General features: G+C 36.6%; 1 protein-coding gene across 2 annotated transcripts in view; it reads right to left on the reverse strand.

The window, feature by feature from the left end:
* Positions 1 to 24,177, reverse strand: part of DCC (DCC netrin 1 receptor) — a 1,210,743-nt gene that overhangs the window by 91,482 nt on the left and 1,095,084 nt on the right. For both annotated transcript variants that reach the window (XM_028837901.2, XM_028837898.2), the window contains exon 22: positions 10,978 to 11,043. In XM_028837901.2, the coding sequence (XP_028693734.2) occupies positions 10,978 to 11,043 (66 nt within the window). The remainder of the gene's footprint in view (positions 1 to 10,977; positions 11,044 to 24,177) is intronic.

The raw sequence follows: 24,177 nt of genomic DNA on the forward strand, positions 1-24,177 counted from the left end.
CTGCTACAAATTAGAAACAAATTTTAGAGCTCCCAAACCTAGATTAGTGCAGTTAGGAGATCTGGGAGGCAGCCTGGCTCCAGAAGGGGCAAGTGACATTACCCACTTTCCGGCTTCAGTGGGGAAGCTGCATGAAGTCATTCAAAGACTTGTAAATATCCTAGAGGGCACTGTGATGATTTCATGAGATAATGGTTGCACCACAGTGACCACAAGCCCTGTCACAAAGTTGGCACTCGTTAGACATTATGATGTGGCTCAATGAATATTTTGTTTTCCTTTTTTAAAAACAGGGTCTCACTCTGTGACTACTGTTGGAGTGCGGTGGCACAATCATAGTTCACTGTAGCCTTGAACTCTTAGGCTCAAGTAATTCTCCTACCTCATTTTCCCTAGTAGCTAGGACTACAGGTGCATGCCACTATTCCAGCATAATTTTTAAGGTTTTTTTTTTCTTTTTCTTTTTTTTTGTAGAGACAGGGTCTTCCAGTCCTCCTGCCTTGGCCTCCCAAATTGCTGTGATTACACGCATTAACCACCAAGTCCACCCAATGTATTTTATCCTATGTAATGTTCCCAGTTTAAAGGATAAAAAAACTTGTATCATAACATATCTGTCTCTGCTGTTAGCATAATAGTGTGGGTATCCAGTGTTTGAGTAATCAAGACCTAGATGTGTTCCATTAAAATTAGTAAGAAAGGAGTCAAATTTTTTACAATCCCACAGGCATTCCATTTATTTTTTATTTTCATGATGTTTGATTATGGTAGAATGTTTCAGCCTTTTCCTCCTAAATTTAATAAAGCAAATACATATATTTTATAAAGACAGCAAATATTAAAAAAATGGTTTATTAACTTTTGTTTTTATAAAGTTTTATAGACTGTCAAAAATGTTTTGTATTTCTTATATTTTGCTCTCATAAACACTCTGCAGCAAGCTCACTGATAGACCAAAGCTCTGAGTACTTAATTATCATTGAAAGGAAAGTTAGATATTGACTCTACGAGCCCTGACTCCTACTTTAAGGACCTGGTCCCCTTGGCACAATGGCTGTAATGGCTGTGCCCCAATAGCTACACAATATCAATAGGCAGGTAAACAATGTGAACATAAGAATGACAAGTTCACTCCTGAGGAAGGAAAGAGGTTCAATGAAAGTATATAGTTGGGGGTTAAACTTCACTCCTGCAATTGCAGTTTACCCTGATAATGGCTTTATAATTATTAGAACATTTTGAGCTCTACATGTATCGTAATAATTTTATAGGCATTTGAATTTGAACCAAAGTTCATATGGCCTTGATCATTTCAAAGTATTTCCCCCTAAAATAAGATGCTGTAATCGATCAGCTGGAAGACAATTCACAGATAATTTAGTTCATTGTTCCCTAAAATAAGATATTTATCAGCGTTATGGGGGTACAGTTCCTTGAACAACTAACTTTTAGAACATATCTATTTTTAAAAAAATATTTGGATTTTTAACATGCTGATGTGAACTGTTAATTGCCAGGAGGGGTGGGGCAGAGATGGTAGAAAACAGATTCAATTATTCCATAAATATGTATTGAAGATTCAGTTAGATGTTGGAGATACAATGTTGTAACCAAAAGAAGCATGATTATGGACCTCATGGAACTTGCAGTTTACTAGAAAAGGTAGATATTCAACAAATCATGAGGGAAATAAATATAGGCATACCGCAGAAATCCTGTGGGTTTAGTTCCACACACTGCAATAAAGCAAATATCATGCTTAAACAAATTGCACTAATTTTTTTGTTTTCCAGTGCATATAAAAGTTGTGTTTACACTATACTATAGTCTATTAACTGTGCAACAGCATTACATCTAAAAAATGGCACAACTTAATTTAAAAATACTTCATTTCTAAAAAATGCTACTGAACCTTCCGTGAGTCACAGAACTTTTGCTGATGGAGGCTCCTGCCTTTATGTTGATGGCTGCTGAGTGATGAGGCTGGGAATTGCTGAAGGTGGGGTGGCTGTGGCAATCTTTTTTCTTTTCTTTTTTTTTTTTTTTTTTTTTTTTTTGAGACAGACTTTCGCTCTGTCACCCAGGCTGGAGTGCAGTGGTGTAATCTCAGCTTCTTGCAATCTCCGCATCCTGGATTCAAGAGATTCTCTTGCCTCGGGTGCCTTTGTGTTATATTTTCAGTATAGATGGTGTTTCACCATGTTGGACAGGCTGGTCTTGAACTCCTGATCTCAAATGTCTATCCAACTTGGCTTCCCAAAGTGCTGGGATTACAGGCATAAGCCACCATGCCCAGCCTGTGGCAATCTCTTAAAATAAGAAAACAGTAAAGTTTGCTGCATCAATTGACCCTTCCTTTCATGACATATTTCTCCATAGCATGGGATGTATTTGATAGCATTTTACCCATAGTAGAAATTATTTTATAATTGGAGTCAATTTTCTCAAACCCTGCCATTGCTTTATCAACTAAGTTTACATAATATTACAAATCTTCCATTGTCACTTCAAAAATATTCACAACATCTTCACTAGGAGTAGATTTCATCTCAATGAATCACTTTATTTGCTCCTCCATAGGAAACAACTCCTCATCTGTTAAAATTTTATCTTGACATTGCAGCAGTTCAGTCACTTCTTCAAGGCTCCTCTTATCACTCTGGTTCTCTTGCTATTTCGATCACAGTTACTTCCTCCACTGAAGTCATGAGCCTCTCAAAACCATCTGTTAGGTTTGGAATCTACTTCTTCCAAACTTCTGTTAGTGTTAATATTTTGACGCTTTCCCATGAATCACAAATGTTCTTAATGGCATCTATAGTGGTTAATCCTTTCCAAAACATTTTTAATTTACTTTGCCCAGATCCATAAGAGGAAATCACACTTTATGGCAACTGGAAGACATATCTATGAAATATCTTTCTTAAATAATAAGACTTGAAAATCAGCATGACTCATTGATCCATAGGCTGAAGAATAGATGTTGTGTTAGCAGGCATGAAAACAGCATTAATCTCTTACACATTTCCATCAGACCTCCTGGGTGGAGAATTGTCAACGTGCTGTAATATTTTGAAAGGAATCTTTTTTTCTAAGCAATAGGTCTTAACAGTGGGCTTAAAATGTTTAGTAAACCATGCTGTAAATAGATGTGTAGTTATCTAGACTTTGTTGTACCATTTATAGAGCACAGGCAGAGTACATTTAGCATAATTCTTAAGGGTCCTAGGATTTTCAGAACAGTAAATAAGCATTGGTTTCAACTTAAAATCCAGCTCCACTATCCCCTGACGAGACAGTCAGCCTGTCCTTCGAAACTTTGAAGCCAGCTATTGACCTCTCTCTATGAAAGTCCTAAATGGCATCTGCTTCCAATATATGGTTATTTTGTCTGCATTGAAAATCTCTTGTTTAGTGCAGCCACCTTCATCAATTATCTTAGCTAGATCTTCTAGATAACTTGCTACAGCTTCTATATCAATACTTGCTGTTGCACTTCGCACTTTTATGTTATAGAGATAGCTTCTGTTCTTAAACCTCATGAATCAACTTCTGCCAGCTTCCGACTCTTCTTCTGCAGCTTCTCACCTCCATAAATCTTCACAGAATTGAAGAGACTTAGGGCCTTGCTCTGGATAAAGCTTTGGCTGAAGGGAATTTTGTCGCTGGTTTTATCTTCTATCCAGACCACAAAAACTTTCTCCATGTCAGCAATAAGGCTGTTTTGCTTTCTTATCATTCATGTGTTCACTGGAATAGCAATTTGAATTTCCTTCAAAAACTTTTCCTTGGTATTTACAACTTGGTTTGGCATAAGAGGTCTAGCTCTCAGCCTATCTTGACTTTTGACATGTCTTCATCACTAAGCCTAATCATTTCCAGCTTTTAAATTTTAAAGTGAGAGACATGTGACTCTTCCTTCCACCTGGACACTTAGAAGCCTTGTAGGGTTATTAACTGGCCTAATTTTAACAGTGTTGTGCTCAGAGAATAGAGAAGCCCCAAAAGGGGGAGAGAGACAGGGTAGTGGCTGGTTGGTGGGGCAGTTTGAACACACAACAATGTATCAGTGAAGATCACCGTCTTCTATGGGTGCAGTTTGTGGTGCCCCAAAGCAATTACAATAGTAACGTCAAAGATCACTGATCACAGATCACCATGGTAGATATAATAATTTAAAACTTTGAAATATTAGAAAAATTACCAAAGTGTCACATAGAGACATGAAGTGAGCACATGCTGTTGGAAAAATGTTGCCAATCATCTTGCACGATACAGGGTTAGCACAAACCTTCAATTTGGAAAAACTGCAGTATCTGTGAAGCACAATCATGTGAAGCACAATAAAAGGAGGGATGCTTATATAAAATTATAACTAGTGCTAAAAAGAAAAGTAGACAGGTTAATGTAGAGAGTTATAACAATGAGAATATATGGCTCGTGGTGGGGGCTCATGAAAGGACTCATTTTGAAAGCAACAGGCTGAAGCATGAGTTATTGCTAAGCACCAGCTCCTATTCCTTTAAACAGAACTGAGAGCAGGCTATGTGCCTGGAACACAGTCAGCAAAAGGGATAATGACATAAGAGGAGACTGGACAGAGAAACAGGACCCAGTTATACTGAGTCTTGTAGATTACATTTAGTTATCCTAAATGCAATCACAGACCCTCTAACGGGTTTCAGCAAGCCAGAAACAGACGTGATTTGTTTTAAGAAGACCACTCTGGCTGCTGTGTGGAGAGGGGTCAGTGGTGGAAGCATGGAGATCAGCTAAGAGGTTACTGAAGTTCTCCAAATGAAAGATGATGATAGTTTGAACTGAGACAGTGGTAATTACAATCAGGCAAAGTGGCCAGTTACACAATATAGTTTGAAAGTAAATGAGCACAACACCAGTTGGGTATGGCGGAGGAAAGAATGAGAGAATCAGGTTCAGACCTAAGTAGTAGTCTTCATGTCTGAGATGAGGGAAAGGGTGAAAGGGAAGTCTCAACGAGAGAGGAGTAAAAGTTCAATCTTGAATATGTCAGGGTGAAGATCTCATGATAATCGTTAAAGAAACAGCCAGAATATTGATCACTCTCTGCATTAGTGATATACATTTGGGAGCTGGCACATGGATAGAATTTCAATCTATGGGAAAGGATGAGATCACCAAAATCAAGAGGTTAAGACTAAGCAGAGAAGCACTGTCAAGGCTAAAACCTCTACTTTTCAAACAGAAGACAAAGGCCTGGCAAAAGGGCAGGGAAGTGCCACACCACTTCCCTGATGCTTATTTGACAATGAGACACTTTATTTATTGATTGATTGATTTTCTCAGAGCTTCTCAAGAGGACCCATGTATCCTGGAGCAACCTATAGGGTATGCTAATCTAGCTCAGTGGTTTCCAACTGGGAAGATTCCCTCTCTGCCAAGGGGAAATTTGGCAATGTCTACAGACATTTTGGATTGTTACAACATGGGGGAGAGGAAATATTACTGGCATCTAGTGTGAAAAGGCCAGAGATGCTGCTAAACATCCTGAACAGGACATGTGCCCACAACAAAGAAAAATTCAATCTTACATGTTAATGCTAGTGAGCTTCAGAAGTACTGCTCTAGCTTAACACTTTCTATGTCCAGATGAAAATTGAGATCCAGAGTTTAAATGACTTGCTTTGTCACACAGCTCTAAGCTCTACAAAGTCAGGTCTAGAATCTGGGGTTAGACTAGGACTTTTAAAAATCCTTTGGGATAAAGATAATGGGTGGATGATAGGTGAGCAGTCTCTTGTAATCACTGAACTAGAACCTAGGACCTCAGATTGCTCTAGTTATCTTTTCTTTTCATCTGGAAAAAGGCTGTAAAATTTTATTTCTGTATCTTTTCTTTTGCATTAAGATTTCTGCTGAGTATAGCGTTGGGTGTCTTCTAATAGTTACCAACCTTATAATGATCATTTTATAGAAATGTGGGAAGAGTTTCATGTATACTTTATTTACATTGGTTAAAATGTTATTGAATTCTGAGAAAAAAACAGGTTTCCAAAAATAGAGAGCAAACCGCTTCCTTTTTTTCTGACAAGTTTTATAGAGCACTTAATATGATTCTGAGTATTTAAGAATTAATAATGTTGATTTTTTTAATTAACATTGCTGTGTCAAAGTTTTAAAATTTGTCAAAGTTTTAAAGACAAAGTTTAACTTTGTCTTTAAAGGTTGAGGTCAATAAAAAACTATTATGAGGTTTATAGATCTTCTAATCAAACTTGTTACACTGATTTTACAAATTATAGGTAGAGCTATCGAAAAAAGGAAATTGCCATTTTGTCTTCTGTAATCAGAAAGGCAGGATTATGTTGAAGTAATTTTCATAGTTCCTATCATTTATACAAATACAAACTACAAAACACATTTTCAGATATTGAAGATTTTTCTGCATTAAGAATGTGGACCATAATCTAAAATTGAATGCATCATAAAAGAAAAATACTACCACATCACCACATATTAGCTTTGATTCTACCTGCCATCAGAAAATATTTTAGGAAGCCTCTTCCAGTTCTACAATTTAATTAAGGGCTTCCAACTACAGGAGTAAATATGAACTATAGCTTTGTTTTTCTTTATTTGAATTCCAAGAGTGCATTTTTAAAAGAGTGGCATGCTGTAAAAGAAAGTAAATGATTAGCGAGGTCTAAATTTATTTGTAACTGGCTTGAGTATCCTGACAGTAAGCCATTATTCTATTACAATGCTTTGGAGAATGAATCTAGCAAGTGTAGAGGGAGCTAGGAAACCTCCATAATTCTGTCACTCTAAGGGGAGATGTGTGAAATTTTATTGTATACAAAGTTTAAAAACCCAGACTTTAAATGTTTTGATGTAGCCCACTTTATAAGGGTGGGGTGCAATTGGAGTTTTATCACTCAGGGGCCTCACTTGCACATCTACTTGGAAAACATACCCCCTTCTTAAAGCTTAAGACATTAGCAAAAAATTAACTAGAAATCTGGGGTTTCCAGATGTCTTTGCTGATTTGCTTGTAACAGCCAAAGCTAAAGTCATATTATATATCTATCATCATTTGTTTGCTAGCAAAATAGAATAGGAAGCAGATAAAGTTTGGCCTCTACCATCCCTGGCTCTCTGAAGTTATCAATTCCCCTTAATCAGCCAGGCAGCCTGCAATAATTTGTTATTCCAGTAGGGAATCTATAAATATTTCAGATACGTTTTTCATCTCATTCATTTAGCATGAAATCCCTAAAACATCATTAAGTGATGCAGAAAATTGGGAAGGAGTAATGTCAATAATCCATCTAAACTGCTTCAAAGCCACTGAATGGCATTGGTCTATTTTATCTTCATGACTTACTCCTGTGAGATAATGTTTACCAGATCAAATTTAATTTTGGTTATTTTTCTCACTAGGAATCTTAAATGGTAAAACAAAAAGGAACACAATGATGTGGATTTCTCTTTCTCTTCATCTAGCATCTAACACCTTTGAAAAGGAAAGTGATTGCTGACTTATATGTTCACGTCAAATGTGGGCTCGGATTTCTTTTCGACCAAAAATTCATTTTAATTTGAATAGCAACTTCAAATAGTCAATAACAAACTTCTGAATTTGATCAATAACAAACTTCTGAATTGTGACGTCCAGACTTCACAATTAAAAATACAGGAGGCCCAATTAGGTTAGAATTATTTTCAGTTGCTTATTCATGTATACCTTGAGATGTATATGCACATTGTGATGGCAATCCCTCATATAATTTTTCTTTATCTATTACTCGCAGAAATAATTCAAATGTTACTGGGCCTCCTTATATTTTTAATTGCAATATCTGGCAATTCTTCCCAATACGGGAGTCCTTTTGGACATGCAGTTTAGGAGAGTACATAGTTTTGTGTCTGTGGCTTACATTTGCCCCAGATTTAAGCCTCATAACCACTGCCCAGTAGTGGTTGAAACCTACAGGATGATTTCTCTTTCTCATTCCTTATACCAATTCCCTCTTTAATTTTCTGGTAGTATGTCTCTTCAAAAAGTACTGTCCCGTACCAGTATTCCTTTGACTGTGAATGAATTTTAATGTGAAAATCCTTGTAGAAATAGCATCTTAAAATTGGCTTTGTGGGATGATTCTAAAGGGGACAATGCTAATCTCCTGCATGAACTCCAAAGTTAGAAGCTCTGTATCTCAGGGTATAAAATACGACAATTATGTTTCTCCCAAACAATTTCAGCAACTTCCTTTTTTTACCTTCCTTTATACCCCTGGGGATTTTCTCATCCTCTCTCATCTCCTGGGGTGTATATTTCTGCTTTGCCTACCCGGGCAATTAACCCTGCTCGTGTATTGGTCCTGCAGTGCTCTGTCCTTCAGTTTGTTCCCATGGCTCATTGCAAGTGCCCTGCACTCGCTGAGGGCTTAGTAGCATTTCTTGACTGACTGTTTGAATACATATAATGTTTTTGGCATATTGTTGAAATTTAAGACAAAATTTGGAGCATGAGATTGAGCAAATGAAATTGCAAAGTTGGGAGGAGGGAATTATCATTACCTATACCCATTTTATGGAGCATGGTTTGGGGTCTGTTTTCTGCCTCAACAAGTCGCTCCTCTCACCTTCCTTCTGTGAGCCTTCCCCCCCGCCACCTTTTTTCCTTGAGATAGAGCCTTGCTCTGTTGCCCAGGCTGGAGTGTAGTGGTGTAATCTTGGCTCACTACAACCTCCACCTCCTGGGTTCAAGCGATTCTCCTGCTGCCGCAGTCTCCCGAGTAGCTGGGACTACAGGTGTGTGCCACCACTCCCAGCTAATTTTTTGTAGTTTTAGTAGAGATGGGGTTTCACTGTGTTAGCCAGGATGGTCTTGATTTCCTGACCTCATGATCTGCCCACCTCGGCCTCCCAAAGGGCTGGGATTACAGGCGTAAGCCACCACGCCCAACCCTGTGTGCTTTGTAAATTACCTGTTGGGTATGTTAGGGACTGACAGAGCAAGGCTTTAGTTAAAACAAGTGGCTGAAAGTCAAATACCTACCAGGGACAGTCATGTTATTTAAATGAAGGAAAATGAGGAGTCTAAGAGACAATAGGAAGTTGTGAGTAGCCTAGAAAGAGCATCCTGGGAAGCTTGTTATGTTCTGAATGCTTGTGCCCTTCCAAAATTCTTATGTTGAAACCTAATCCCTGTTAGGGAGGCAATAAGAGGTGGAGCCTTTGGGAGATAATTTGGTCACGAGAGTGGTGGCCTCATAAACGGGATTAGTGCCCTTATTTTACAAAAAGCCTGAGGGAGCTTGTTCACCCTTTCCAACCACCATGGGAGAACACAGCTGGAAGGCATCAACCGTGAAGCAGAGAATGAGCCCGCAGCAGACTCCCAGTCTGCTGGCACCTTGATCTTGGACTTCCTGGCCTCCAAAACAACAATTTATGTTGTTCATAAGTTACCCCAAATCTAAGGTAATTTTTAATAGCAGCAGAAATTGACTCAAAGTTTAAACATAAGACATTCTATGTGTTTCTGTTTAGGTAAAAGGCATTAATAGCAGAGGAAGGTATTGCCGGGCAATTCAAAAAGAAGTCAAGAGGTGAAAATACCTTTCTAAATCTACCATTGGCCAGAGGAGAGATAATGCTAAGTCTTTGATGCAAGCATTTGGTGTACTCCATATATATATATATACACACTCTTGTGAAAACTGCCACATTAGATTATAACAGCCTATGATAAGAAACAATCACTTAATTCATACCACTATTCTAATTTCAAATGCAGCAAACTATTTTTAGATTGAAATTTTGACTTCCCTTCTGGATTTTTTAACAGGCGATCAAACAAATGGAAATTTATCAGTTCAGTAATCAAGTTTCTTATGAAAACCTGCTAAAATGGTTAAATAATTTTGTTATTTCATAAAATAGATTACTGTATAGCAGCCAAGATAAATGAGTGAGAGCTATTTGTAAACACATGGGTACATCTTCAAAACTCAGTTAAAAATGAAAGCAAGTTGTAGCAGGATACAATATCATTTCTATAAATTTGTAAAACTGTAAAACAGTATAATGTTTAGGGATACCTATACATATGTAGTAAACATCAAATTAGAGCACTTATATCAGAGTGAGGAACAGTGTTAAGAAGCATGTGAGAAAACACAGACATAAAAGAGATTTAAATTCCATGCTGTATATTTCATATCTTAACCTTGCTGATGGGTATACAAGTGTTCATTTTGACATTTTGAGTATCTGAAGGTCTTTTTAGTAAACCAAACCAAATAACAGCAATAATTTTTTAAAAACTTGTAAAATGGCCTAATAAATACATTAGTCCCCTGAAAATGTGGCTAGTATTAATCCATCCTTTTAAAGTTTGTTTCAGCAAAACTAACGATAAGATCCTGGAATGCAGCCCCCACATCAACCTTGTCCTTCTGTGGAGTTCTAGGTATTACCTTCATACGGTCATCCTTAAAGCCAGCGGATACTTGGGCATGCTCCACTAGGATGAGCAGAAATAAATGTCTAATCTAGACAACACAAAGAAAATTTAGCCCTAAGATGCTACAGGATTTTGAAGAATTAACGTTCTCTGCAGGCAAAAATCCAAGTAACTTTAATATATGAAACTGAGTGGGTTTCAATTCAACCAAACTTGGATATCACCTCTCTCAAATAAAATCAGATTCCTGCAAACATTTTAAATATATTGTAACATTTAAAAATCTTGGTATTTAATAGTTTTGTATCATTTATAAAATGCTCTATGCTGGGCTTTTCTGACTCCTTTTTTATACACTTGTCAACTCTTATTGGCATCATCTCCTGATAGAATGTGCTAGAGGTTTTTTTTTTTTTTTTAGCAAGCTTCCTGGCACCTGTAGTTGATAGAAAATTTGCCTCAGACACTCTTGAATTAACCACTTAATTAATATAACTAATTCAATATTACCTAATTTATATACTTACCATTTAGGGTGCTTCTATCAATCAAATTAGTATCAACTGGCCAATAACCTCCATCTCCATGACGACCTGTTCATTGGGAGAGCATGTCACAATATTAGTACATACCATGAAGGCACAAATGAAACAAAATGAACAGACAAAAAGAATAAACATTTTAACATACACAACAACAGAACAGATTACTTTGACCTCCCCCAGGAAAGCCTGCCAATTCTCATACCCTTACACCTGTAAGAAAATGTTATTTTCCATGTGTGAGAAAAACAAGTCAGAAAAGTAAACGCTCTTAAGCTAAATTCAATGTTTCACTGATAAGTCATCCTCCATTCTTTTTATTTCTCCCAATATTCTTATTGGAGTCTTTTAGTAAAGGTGCAGCAGCAGTGTCAATCTAAATACTATTCTTCTGAACTTTTTAGAACAGAAACAACTCAGGTCCTGGCTCCTAGGTCTTGCAGATACTGTCACACATCTGACAAGACTTTATGGCAAATTATTATTATCCTACAAGGGGCCAGCATATTTCATCTTATAACTGGGCTTTGGGTATTCTTTTTGATATGTGTCAAATACGGTACCTGGAAATGAAATTCCACACTGGAAGTAAGAGTGGGGGTTATGTCACAAACCATATGGTCTGACTATTTCCTACAAATACACCGTGAAGGGAAGAAAGCTCCTTCAGTATAGCGTGATTGGAAATTCTGCCTTCCATTAGGTGTATAACAGATGTGAAAGTAGTATTTAAGAGAAATGAGCCAGGAATTCACCAGAAATAATTACACTATCATCCAAAATTTAATTAATGGTGTTTCACCACAGATAATCTTTTTCTCTACTGATACATTCATAAAACTGAAATTATTTGATTAGATTTTGAGTTCTAGAGTATCTAGGTAGACTACTTATGTAAAACATTTGAGAGGTGAATCCGTATGCAAACAAAAACCAGAGTATAGGTAATTTTCTATTTTATTTGCGTAAAACGGTTATTTCTGAAACGAGTTCCAATCAGTGAATGACAGAGAAAGCCAACCAGGACACTCAGCTACAATAACATAGGTTGTTTTCTCACATTTATAGATTTCAGTTTTCTTCATCTCTGTAACTTTCAAGTCCTGATTTTGTGACTGTATTTTGCATAACAAACACTACCCTTACTAAAGCTTTCCCAAGATTTTATCATTTCATTTGCAAAACAGCTTTCAAGAAACAACTTAGAATCCTGTTAACTGACTCTACATTCACAATTTTAAAAATTCTTTGGTATTAAGTCAGAGCTGAAGTTAGGATGTCAAATTTCTAGCAAGCAATAAGATAAATTAATTCAGTCACATTATATCTTCGGCATAAAATGGTGTGTTTAATATCTGTTGGGTCAATGACTGTGAGTATGTAAGGAAGTAGGAGATAGGATGGAGGCTCCTATGTGTGTGTGTAGGGGGAAGGTGGTGGTGAGAGGAATAATCAAAATGAGCTGAAATTGTGAAAATTTTAGTGGGCTGACAAAAATGTGGACAAGTCTAACCCTTTTACAAATACCTTGTTTATATAACTCTGATGCATATGGGGTTTCCATGAGCAGTGGATAAGTTTTGCCCACGAGACACCGTGAGATCAAAGTTGGCTGATGTGAGGTGGAAGCTCTACATAAATATTAAGATGACTTTTCTAGCAACTGAAAGCAGCTAGATTGCAAAGCAGTCAGCCAAAAGAGATGCTAACAACCTTATCACTTAGGCCAGTAAAGCAATACATGTTTCCTGTTGGGAATAATCCTGTATTGGCTGGAAATTAGCTAGGTAGCCTACGGAGGATTTTCCTTTTCCTCCAGCAGCCTGGCAAATATCTTTTTAATGAAGTTTCCAACTCTCCCTGTTATTTGTGGCAGGATGCAAAGAGAAGCCAATAAGCATGTCCATATATTACATACACATATAGCTCTATGGGTACAGCACCCCTTAGATTTAGCAAGGCTATTGATTACATTGTGAATTTCAATAGGTAGAAGAATGAGCAAGTTTAGATTTATAATAATTCAGATTTCTTGCACCACTTCAGACTAAAAACCACAAAACCCATTTCTGGGATACTGATGAGCCTGAGATCTCTTAATCTAAAGACAGAGACATCAAATTTTAATTGTAATTTTAATTTTGAGTGATGCTAAGTTTCCATTCCCTGAAATATGTCTTTTAATTTTCAGGAAGTCTCTCTTGATGCAGCCAATTAATAATAATAATAATAATAATAATAAAAGATTATCCCATTGCTTTAAGGAGAGCATCACAAAGTTGTCAAATGAAGAGACACTAGAGGCTAAAAAAGGAAAGGATATGGATGTATGGGTGTTACTTCTTGGCATATCACAGCATTTTTAAGAGCTTGTTGCTGTAGAACAAATATTGGATATGTTTAGTTACCTTGGTTAATTTCATTAGCACTGATTTAGAGAAAGAGAGGACTAATCAGAATTTAGAAAACAGCTAGAGTGAAAGTCAGCTAATGCAAAGATATAAACTACTTCTCTATCTCAGAGGTCTTCATTTTATTAACGAAGCATAAAACTGGTAATAATTCTTTCTAAAATTTATTAAATGCCTACTATATGCAAGGCATAGTCCTAGATCCTCAGGGAAGGAGTAATATAAAGAGATATATTAGATATGGATCCTGCCATGACAGGGAGAGTTGGTTCATTGTAATCAGATCCTATACAGGCCTATTTATGGTTAATATTAACCAGCTGCAGATGGTTCTTAATATATTCTGACATTAAAGATTTAAGAGTAACTTAATTCATTTATTACTATAAACTTACTACTAGGCTTAATTAAAAATGCTTTTTAATTATTAAAGTATTATTAAAATAATTTTGAAAAGAACTGCAAATAAAAATAATATTTTATTTTCAGTCATATAACATTATATATTTCATAGTTATATTTATTTTAAAATCCTGAATTACATTTTTGCATATCATACTAAATTTTTAACAGTTTTACAAATTAAATTCTAAATATTTAATGGATTTATGGAAATTCAAATATACATTTGGGGGAAATCACATAATACATTTCAGTTTTCTTCCCTCAAATAAAGTTCAATATGGCTTAAAGCATTTTGGAAATGAGTAGTTTATTTTTTCCTTTTTATATGAATAATACAATTTTATACTAATAGTGATCAAAGTGTACTATATGAAGGCCAGGTGCGGTAGCTCATGCCTGTAATCCCAGAACTTTGGGAGGCCGAGGAGGGTGGATCACTTGAGGTCGGGAAATCAAGACCAGCCTGGGTGACATGGCAAAACCTCGTCTCTACTAAAAGTACAAAAATTAGCCAAGCGTGGTGGCGCATGCCTGTAGTGCCAGCTACTCCGGAGGCAGAGGCAAAAGTGCTTGAACCCGGGAGGCAGTGGTTGCAGTGAGCCGAGATTGCGCCACTGAACTCCAGCCTGGGTGACAAAGCAAGACTCTGGCTCAGTATAAAACAAAACAAAACAAAGCAAAAAAACAAACAATAACAACAAAACAAAGTGCACTATATGAATATCATTCTACAGGATATAAAGAAGAATTCTGTATTGGATTACTGTGTATCCATGTTTTCTCAATAACACAAATTGAGGATGAGGGAAGAATGAGATATTAAAGAGTAATGAATTTATTTTCACTTAACAACCAGCTAATTTCATTTAAAAAAACAAAAACAAAAAGAAAAAAAAGTTCTGCCAGAAAGTTTTGATAATGAAAGCAAATGATTTTCTACTTTTACCATAGATTTTGGAACCAGGAAATGGTAGCTTCAGAAACAAAAATTAAATAAATATTAAATAGGCATTGGCTGAGTTAAAATAGAGGCAGTTTGTGGCTGTTTTGAGTTATTCAAAATAGCTTTTATATGTTTAAATTTTTTAAAAAAATACTGCTTAGGCAGATCCTAACCAGAAATTTCATGTACCTCTCCTTTCTTTGAATTTTTAAAATGTTATAAACTATAAAATCGTTTAAGGGGTTGCCTTTTACATTTTATCTAAAAGATTGGCCTTATAAGGAATCTTTTTATCCCTTTTTGGCACATGCCATATGATTCTTCAGACAAAAGTCTTCTTGATCTCTCTGCTGCCTGTTCTCTAAATTGAAGAAAAAATTGGCAGAAGTAATATGACTTCCTTTAGGAAGTCTGTTCATTGTTATATTCCTTTGCGCTAACTGAAGAGATGTGCAAATTGTGTTCTCAATGTCCTATGAATAAGTAAAACTAGTTAGGATGCTTTGTAGTATTATTTTAATACTAAGCACAAATCTTAAGTTATTACTAGTATGCAATTTATTATTTATGTTCTCATCCTTACATGTCACCTAAATTATTTGTGTATTTTTATTGTGGTATATCTCTAAAATGAAATAACATTAATGTTTATATTAAATCCTTATTTGCAGCATACATGGGCAGATTGAGAATCTTTTCCATAATAAAAAATTTTCAGCACTGAACAAAGATTAATTCAATTGGGATTTCAGTCCTAGAGTCTAGTTTTTCTGTGTGATTGTTTGTAAGTTCAGAGAAGAGAGAGTGGAAAATTAATCTGCAGAAGACATGGAGAAAAGTGGATGTGATAGTTCTAATCATTTGTTTACTCCATCTTCCCTAAATGGGCATAAGAGAGGATCATCCAGGATGACATTCATACAATCAATCCCTAGAGAGAAACATATGGCCCATAATCTAAATCAAATGGACAGATTGGTCATCTAACAAATGTTCAATGTACATCCTTCCAAGGATGCAGAGCACGGAGATATCTTCTTGATCTTAAAATTTGTTATCTGAAAATTCTAATGATAATGATAGAAATTGCATTGATTTTCTGTCTTGTGTACCAGCAGATAAAGAATATCCAGTAATATTACTTGAATACAGTTTTACTGTTCATCCAACACACAGATCATATTGAGATATATTTAAAGTAGGTAATTTGTCAGAGACTGAAATGTGTTTCTAAAAGATCAGTTTACCAGGCAGTTGATAACAATGCTGATTTTAAACAAAGGCATCAGGCATCAAAAACCAGAAAGCAAAATCATAACCAATACGTAAGATATTTCAAATATTTTAATAGAAAAGAAGTAATGAGCTCTCTTCACCTTTTCCTAAGGTTCAACACATTGTTTTCAAATCAACATGAAAGAAAGTTCACTGACTGAAAGAAAATAGATTGTTACTGCTATGGCTGCCACATATTGAGCCCTGATGCTCAACAAATCCTTGCTGCTTTCCCTTCTTCGAAACCTTTGGTTTTATTTTTCACCTGTGGAAAGTCTAAGGGCAATAATCTGCAGGATATGAATGCATTTGGTAAACTACTCTGAGCCAGACAAAGTGCAAGAAAACCAAATATGCCATTACCCATATTTCTCTTAATCATAAGTATATTTTTGCAATTCCAATTTCTGTATTTAGACCATAAAATATGAACAGGTTAGACTCTTCCTAAGAAGTAAATTCATTTTTTTAAAATCCTTAGAAATCAAATTCAAAACTAAGGTAATTTCACACACAAATAAAATGAAATTGAGTGAGCATAGAGTTATTACAAAAAATATCAGGATACAAAACAGAAACTGTAGGCATCCTAAACAAATTTAAACAAATTTATTTCTTATCGTAATTTCTGTTCTTGGTTTACATCTTAGCCTGATAATGGGTCTTGACTGTCTGAGGTATACATGTTGTCTCTTGCAGAGTTTGGCAAATAATAGGTGAAAAAAATTGTCTGTGTAATCTTCTAAAGTAAGAAAAATGTTTACAAATATTGCATTATTTTTTGCAAGCACCAAAGTAAAGGCAGTACACTTTGCCAGGCCAACAAGTAAAAGCAGTATACTTTGCCAGGCCAACCCATATATATGTATTTCTTTTTTTTTAGAAGAACACTAGTTTCTCTTATGAATTCTACTACTTCTCATTCTTACATTCTTGATGTCTCATAAGGGAGAGTGGAAAAAACTGAAAAGGCAAGTATTAGGGAACCAAAGGAGCTAGACAGATCAATATCTTTAGATAACAGGAAAGTAGTTAACCTCCTTCTTAAAGATTTCAGGTCAGAAAAGATGATAAGTTCTGACCTCCATGATAATAACTACACTTAGTCTCTCTCCCTTACCTGGCTGCTGATGAAGACTTGTCAGCTGCTCCTGATCACCCATGTCACAACCTTCTACACAGCTAAAGCCCAATATGTTTATTAGGTATTATAATTATTATTCATGCACATTAGGAAGGAAACATCTGAATAACAATTGAATTCTTAATAGAATAAAATATAAAGATGGCTTAATAATATTAGTAGTATGGTGGTAGATAGTGGTCCCTGAAGTCCTTCCTCTCATTGGAATCTCCTTTTATGCACACTTGCCTCTAGTATATCTGAAATAACAATCAGTTAGGGGTCTAAGAAACCACTTTTATATGCAGCTTAGTCTTTATTAAAATCTAAAAAGCATTCTGTTCCTCAAAATATGGGCACTGTCTTGGATGACTGGATATTTCCAAGAGCTAGTTCATTTGCCAGGTTACAACATGAAGAATGAGACAATCTTTTTTGGCTTATAAAAGAGCATCTGTTCTCAAAGACCATGGAATGATCCATAAAAGCGCCCCCCATCTGCATGGTTCACAAGCTTATCCCAAAGGCAGGTGTGAGATACATTTGTGCCTGAGCAAATTTGCCAAGCATCCCGGGAAGAAGAGGCAGAAGAGGATGAGAGAGTTCTCTTCTCCAAGTGACTACAGGTCTGGAAGTTGCAGCTGCAGTCTGAAAACACTAGAACATGAGCATCCTGCTGGTGCCCTGCTAGTCTGTGTAGATAATGACACTGTTGCACAGTGTTTCATCATTCATGTCTCCAACCATGTTTCATCCATCCACTCAACAAATGCATTAAGTAGATCCACAGTGCTAAGCATTAGGAATATAAAATGACTATTGCAGAAGTTTGTAAGTCAGTGAGATGGAAAATGTTAAGTGAATAATTATAACCATATGGTAATTTCCAAAAATTCAAAAAAAAAAAAAAAAAAAAACCCAAAACCCAACAACAACAAAACGAACAAATAGGTGACCCAGTGGAAAAACAGAATGATTATCTACTTACACCTAGCAAAAGGCTTCACAGAGGAGGTGGCATTTGATGTGATAATTCTTTTTGCAAGTACCAAAGTAAAAGCAGTATACTTTGCCAGGCCAACTAGTGGGGAAAATATGTGTGTGTATATCTATATCTCTATCTATATATAATATACATATATATTTTAAGAAGCACATTGGCTACTCCTATGAATTTTACCAAAGTAAAAGCAGTATACTTTGCCAGGCCAACCAGCGGAGGAAAATATACATGTATATATAAATATAAATATATATTGTATATAATAAATATGTATCATAAAATATATATTATAAATATGTAAATGCACAGACACATACATATATATTTTAAGAAACACATTGGTTACTCCTATGAATTCTACTACTTCTCATTCTCACATTCTTGATGTCTCACAAGGGAGAGTGGACAAAAACTGAAAAGGCAAAAATTAGGGAACAAAAGAAGCTGGACAGATCAAGATCTGTCTTGATTTATTAGTTAGAGAACAGTGAGGTGGATGAGCTTAGAGAAAAAAAGGCAGAGGTACAATAATAAAACTCCCTAAATGCTCTGCAAAAGGGTCTAGAATTTATCTTATAGAGGTTAGGGATCCACTGAAGATATTTTAAGCAGAACACTGACTAATTACACATGTATTTTAGAGAGATTATTCCGGATGAGTGTGGAACTAAATGGATCAGAATAAACTGTTGCAATAAATATGACAATAATATTAATTATGCATCTCTGAGGCAGACATTATTAACCTCATTTTATAGCTGAGAAAACTGTAGCTCAGAAAGATGAATAAACTTGGGGTTTCATTTGAAGTAGCTGAGACTGTATGACTCTGATGATGATGATTTTAGCATTATTGGTGAATTAATAACTAAAAGAAGGAATGGGGGGCCGGGAGCAGTGGCTCATTCTTATAATACCCGCACTTTGGGAGGTCGAGGCTGGCAGATCACCTGAGATCAGGAGTTCGAGACCAACCTGGCCAACATGGTGAAACCCTACCTCTACTAAAAATACAAAATTTAGCCGGGCATAGTGGGGCAGGCACCTGTAATCCCATCTACTCGGGAGGCTGAGGCAGAAGAATTGCTTGAACCCAGGAGGCGGAGGTTGCAGTGAGCCAAGATCATGCAACTGTACTCCAGTCCAGGTGATAGAATAAGACTCTGTCTCAAAACAGGAGAAATGGGGAAAATGGATGGTGGACAGAAATTAGAGCACTTCAAAGGGTTGGTCTTGGGGTATAAGGGTGAGAGTTTAGGTGTGTGTGACTTGAGATGTTGGCTCTTTTCTCAATTGAACATACAGAACAAAACAAGGCTTTGGCAGGGAATGAAAAATAGTTTCTTTGTAACTATGCAGAGTACTATAAAAAGTGAAGGTGCCACCTCAGGAAACGTGTAACAGAAGTGGCAAAAAAAAAAAAAAAAAAAAGCCAAGAAAATTCTTTGAAGATGACTGCTACTGAGGCCCATTCCTACTCCCATCCCGTCATCCTTTTCTCTCCCTATCCCACAGTCACACCCCTCCAAGCAGGAAATGTTAAGCAACCAAGAGTGGATGGATTTCCAGGACTCGGGATACAAGGGAGCAGGCAGGTCTTCACTGGCCGGCGTAGACAATAGCTACTTGATATGTTGAAAAGTAGGAAAGCTCCAGAACTACTACGTTAGAGTGGAGAGAAATAGCAAAAGCCTCTTCACCAACATAGGTCTCTGCCATAATGTACTACTCTGCAAAGGTAGGCATGAGACATGTTTGTGCCTGAGCCAATTACATCCTAACTGTTCCTGGAGCCCATCCTGTAGTCCTCACTATTTTCCCAGTGTCTTGGCTTCCTAACTTTTCCATCCTAGAATTTCTCTACATAAAGGATCACCTACTCTTCCCCCTGGTAATAGTTTGCATTGAGTCGAGTTCTACTCATATATTTAAAGCCCAGTCTTAGGTTTTAAGAAGTATTTTGTAATTCAGCCCACAATGATTTCTTATCTGAAATCCCATAGCATACACATGTGGACAGTACCACCTGATTTGGCACTTTGTATTTTTCATACTGGACTGGAAGTGTTAATATTCTCCTAACTATATTGCAAGCTTCTTGAAAATGGACCCATGGAACTATACTTCCTTCTAATGCTTTGCCAGGATGATTTTCTTCTAATGCTTCTAGTGCCAGCACAGTACTGGATACGTAGTTATCCACAAGTTATCAAAAGTGAGTCTAGTTCTTTTTGCACTTCATAGCCACAATTTTAACAAACTTATCAGCTTCCATTAGTTTTGATTTTCTCCTTTCTGTACTCAGAATTCCAAGCAGCTGGTGAAATTCAAATCTATAAATTGTCTGCTAACAAGGAAGGACAGCAAGACTGGAGGTCATAAAAAGAGTGCAGGAGGTCACAGCCATCTACAAATGTAACTACTATTAGCTGAATTACAGAGAACTTGTTTTTCTATTTAGTTTTTATTTTAGTAGGTGATTATCAAATATACTTTTCCCTGTTGGAAATACATGTATAACTTCTCGTCTCCTCCAAGATCAGTAAATCTACAATATCCACAGCTATGTGCACTATGACTTTGAGCTGTCCAATCTATACTTTTCATTCAACGGTAAAACTTATCTTTCCAGATTACTCTGTAGCTGCTTCCCAAATATTTGTGTCATGATTCTATTAAGCAAACACTTATCAGAAAACTAAAATAGGATAAATTCTAAATTAGGGAGGTGGAGATGACAATGTGAAGAATCCAGCCAGTTCTCTGTCCTTGGGGAATTTAAAATCTGGTCAAGAAGCTAAGAATATAAATAGCAAAGTATAAGAAATGGAAAACACAATAAGATGGGTGTGATGAAAATACAGGTGAATAAAAGACCAGAAAGGTAAGAAAGGATTCTTGAAAAAAGTAAAATTGAGAAGGGAGTCTTAAAGAAGACTTTGCTTAGTTGAGAAAGAAAGAAAGTATAGCTAAGGCTGAGAAAATGGTACACATTACAGCATGTAGTTGTGAAAAAAATGCACTTTTCCATGGTGATTTGTGACTGTGGCATATGTGGAGGGATCTATTAGCCATGAGTCCAGGAAAGAGATGTTAGAGTCAGACAGCCAAGGTCTTGATGTCAAAGAACTGACCTCATCCCCAAAGCAATAGTGACCCATCTGTGTTTTGGAAAGAAAATTGAGGTGGCAGAGTCTAGGACTGATTGAAGTGGGCAGAAAATAAAGCTAGGAAGACCTTGTACTTGGCCAATGTCTATAGCAAGGAAATGGCATCCAAAATACAGTGGCTCTTACAAGAAGAACCTGTTTATGGAATTTTATTTGAAGTGTATAAACAAAAATGTCTACTTTAGAGGTGTGAGAAGGTTAAAATTCTCCCATGAATCGCGACAATTCCTATGAGTACTGAGTATGTTTTTGTTCCTTCAAAGTTACCTATTAAAACATGAAAACTGCTGAGAAGTTGATATAGACAGCTACTTGACTGCTTGCTGGGAACATGATAAGCACCTTAACACTCCATTAAAAGCACATTATTCATTTTCTGCTACTACTATTTCACCACAGTCCTAATTCATGAAATTGCAAAATTTTGGACCTGTGAAAAACCCAGGTGAGAATAGCCTTTTCAAGTGGGTGTAGCAAGCAGCCAAATAATAACTGCATTGAAACTATGCACAATAATAGGGTAAGAAGAGGTTTTAATTTTCAATTAAACAGCTCCCATCAGAAGGCACTAAAGGTTTTCATTTTTCACACAGCAGCCTGGCTGCTGTAATCCAAACCCTGCAAAGTCTGGATTACATTAACTAAATTCCAAGTTTGACTAGACTGCCTCGAAAACCCTATTTCCCTGAAATTGGAAACAATTAACATTCTGTTTATTCATGAGATTAAAACTGCTGAGGTGTAAAATGGCAGGTGCAGTGTTAAGTACTTTGCCTGAATACCCTATTGAGGAAAGACAAAGTCCTTTAAACTAGGTGAACTTATGTTGATGCCATTTAGGTATAACTTTCTTGATGATAGATCATGAGTCTGCATTTCCAGAAATTATACATTGTCGAGAGCAGAGATTCTCCAGTTAGGTAGCCTGGGTATGTATCTGGGCCTAATCACTGTCAACCTAAAAATAAAGATATATTGCAGGGGCCTTTGAAAACAGTATGCTGAGAATAGATAGGGCTCAAGGACAGTATCTCCAATTTAACTTTTAATGAACTCCCGTAGGCGCCAAGAAGGCGGGCAGATAAGGAAGAGCATAGAAACAAGGAACTGAGTAGAAGGTTACATCTGGGAAAAGAAAGTTTGTTTTGCATTGCATTCTTTCTGCTGACGTGGGGTTTATGGGGTATAAATAAAGTGAGGTGGAGGCTCTGAGCGCGGCCGCCATGTTCTCTGTGTGTCTTTGTCTTTTGTGTGTTCTTTCATTCTCCACCACCCCCGGCACGGACCCCAACATATATAGAGTTGAATCTCTGAGTAAAGAAGATATTTGAGAATATGAACTGCAATTCAGGACACACAAACCAAGGTAGCTGCAGGGGAGTCTAGAGAATAAAGCGAAAGGCAGGAGTTTTATTGGGGAATAGAGGAAGGTTATGCAAGTTGTTTTGAAAGTAAGTTAATTGGCGCTGGTAGTGTCTTCCAGGAGCTGCTGAGTGTCAGCAGGTGTTAGGTAAGACTTGGAATCTTAGAATCATGACCAGGTCCTTGCAGTTTTGGGTTTAGTCTCACAAGACAGTTCCTGGAATAAATGTATGTGATCTGAGTGCTTTTCCTTATAACCTCCTGACTCCATTTTAGTTGGGTATGACATGAATGACTCCATTTTGTATAATCAACTTTCACACCACTTACATACTGTGAGTGTTTGGGCACATTTTAACCTCTCTCTTTTTCTACATCTGTAAGGGTGCTATAAGAATTAAATAGGATTGCATGTGCCCAGTACATAGAAGAGTAGTTGACACATAGTGGAAAAACCATAAATGTGAGATGCTTCACTATGCAAAGATGTTATGCCTGAATTTTTAATTCTAATACCAACCTTAAAACTTCAGAATTTTAAATCTTGAAAGAAACCAAACGATAATCTAGTCTGAACTCATCATTTTACAGGTGAAGGTGTCGAGAGATGCTAAGTCACCTGCCCAACATTATACAAGAGGTCCCAGTGGCAGAACTGTGCTGGGACTGAAGGTATCTAATTCCATTCCAGTGCTCCTACAGCACACACTGAGTGACTTCCAAATGAAAAGTTAGAGCATTATCAGTCATTACCACAATCCACAGGAGAGTAATTCTTCCTCCTTGTTGGATAGGCAGTTTACAGCAGGTTTTCTTCATCTGGATCTGTAAACTGCCCTATGTACATAGGGCTCTTCCCTAGGCCTAGTGTTTCGGATCACCCGTTTGCCAGGTCATGGAGAATTAAATACACTTGAGAGTGCTCAAAGTGAGCACTTTCTTTGTAATTCATCTCAGCAATGGTGAAAATCACTTCATGAGAATCCTGCCCACTTTAAGGTACGGTATCATCGCCATAGCACCTATTCTATTGTTACAATGGGCAGACATAGAAACACACATGAAAGAGTAAACATTTCTGCCGATGCTAGGAACATCAATTTTCATTCAAAGACATCGCAAAGTGGAGAACAATATTTGGGCATTAAATGGGACATAATGATGCAAAAAAAAATACCTTAAAAGTTTGATCTAATAATCACTTTTGAGAAGCAGTCATGTTTCAGAGTTACTGCTAACCTCCATTGCAAACTCAAAAAAAAAGGGATTTTCTAAAATGCTTCTGTGACACACTCTAAAAGGTTTGAGCTGATTTTAGAATGGAAATCAAATTTTTAAAATAAATATAGTAACCATTTACAGTAGAAAGACTGCACATTCTAGGAACCAGAAAGAAAAGTTTTGAGTTCTAACTGCCAACAGCTCTTTATGTGATCCTGAGCAAAATGTTTACCTTCTGCTTCTTTATTGGGAAAACTGGGAAAAAAAATAGT

Source organism: Macaca mulatta, chromosome 18 (assembly GCF_049350105.2).
Source record: "Macaca mulatta isolate MMU2019108-1 chromosome 18, T2T-MMU8v2.0, whole genome shotgun sequence".
NCBI classification, from domain to species: Eukaryota; Metazoa; Chordata; class Mammalia; order Primates; family Cercopithecidae; genus Macaca; species Macaca mulatta.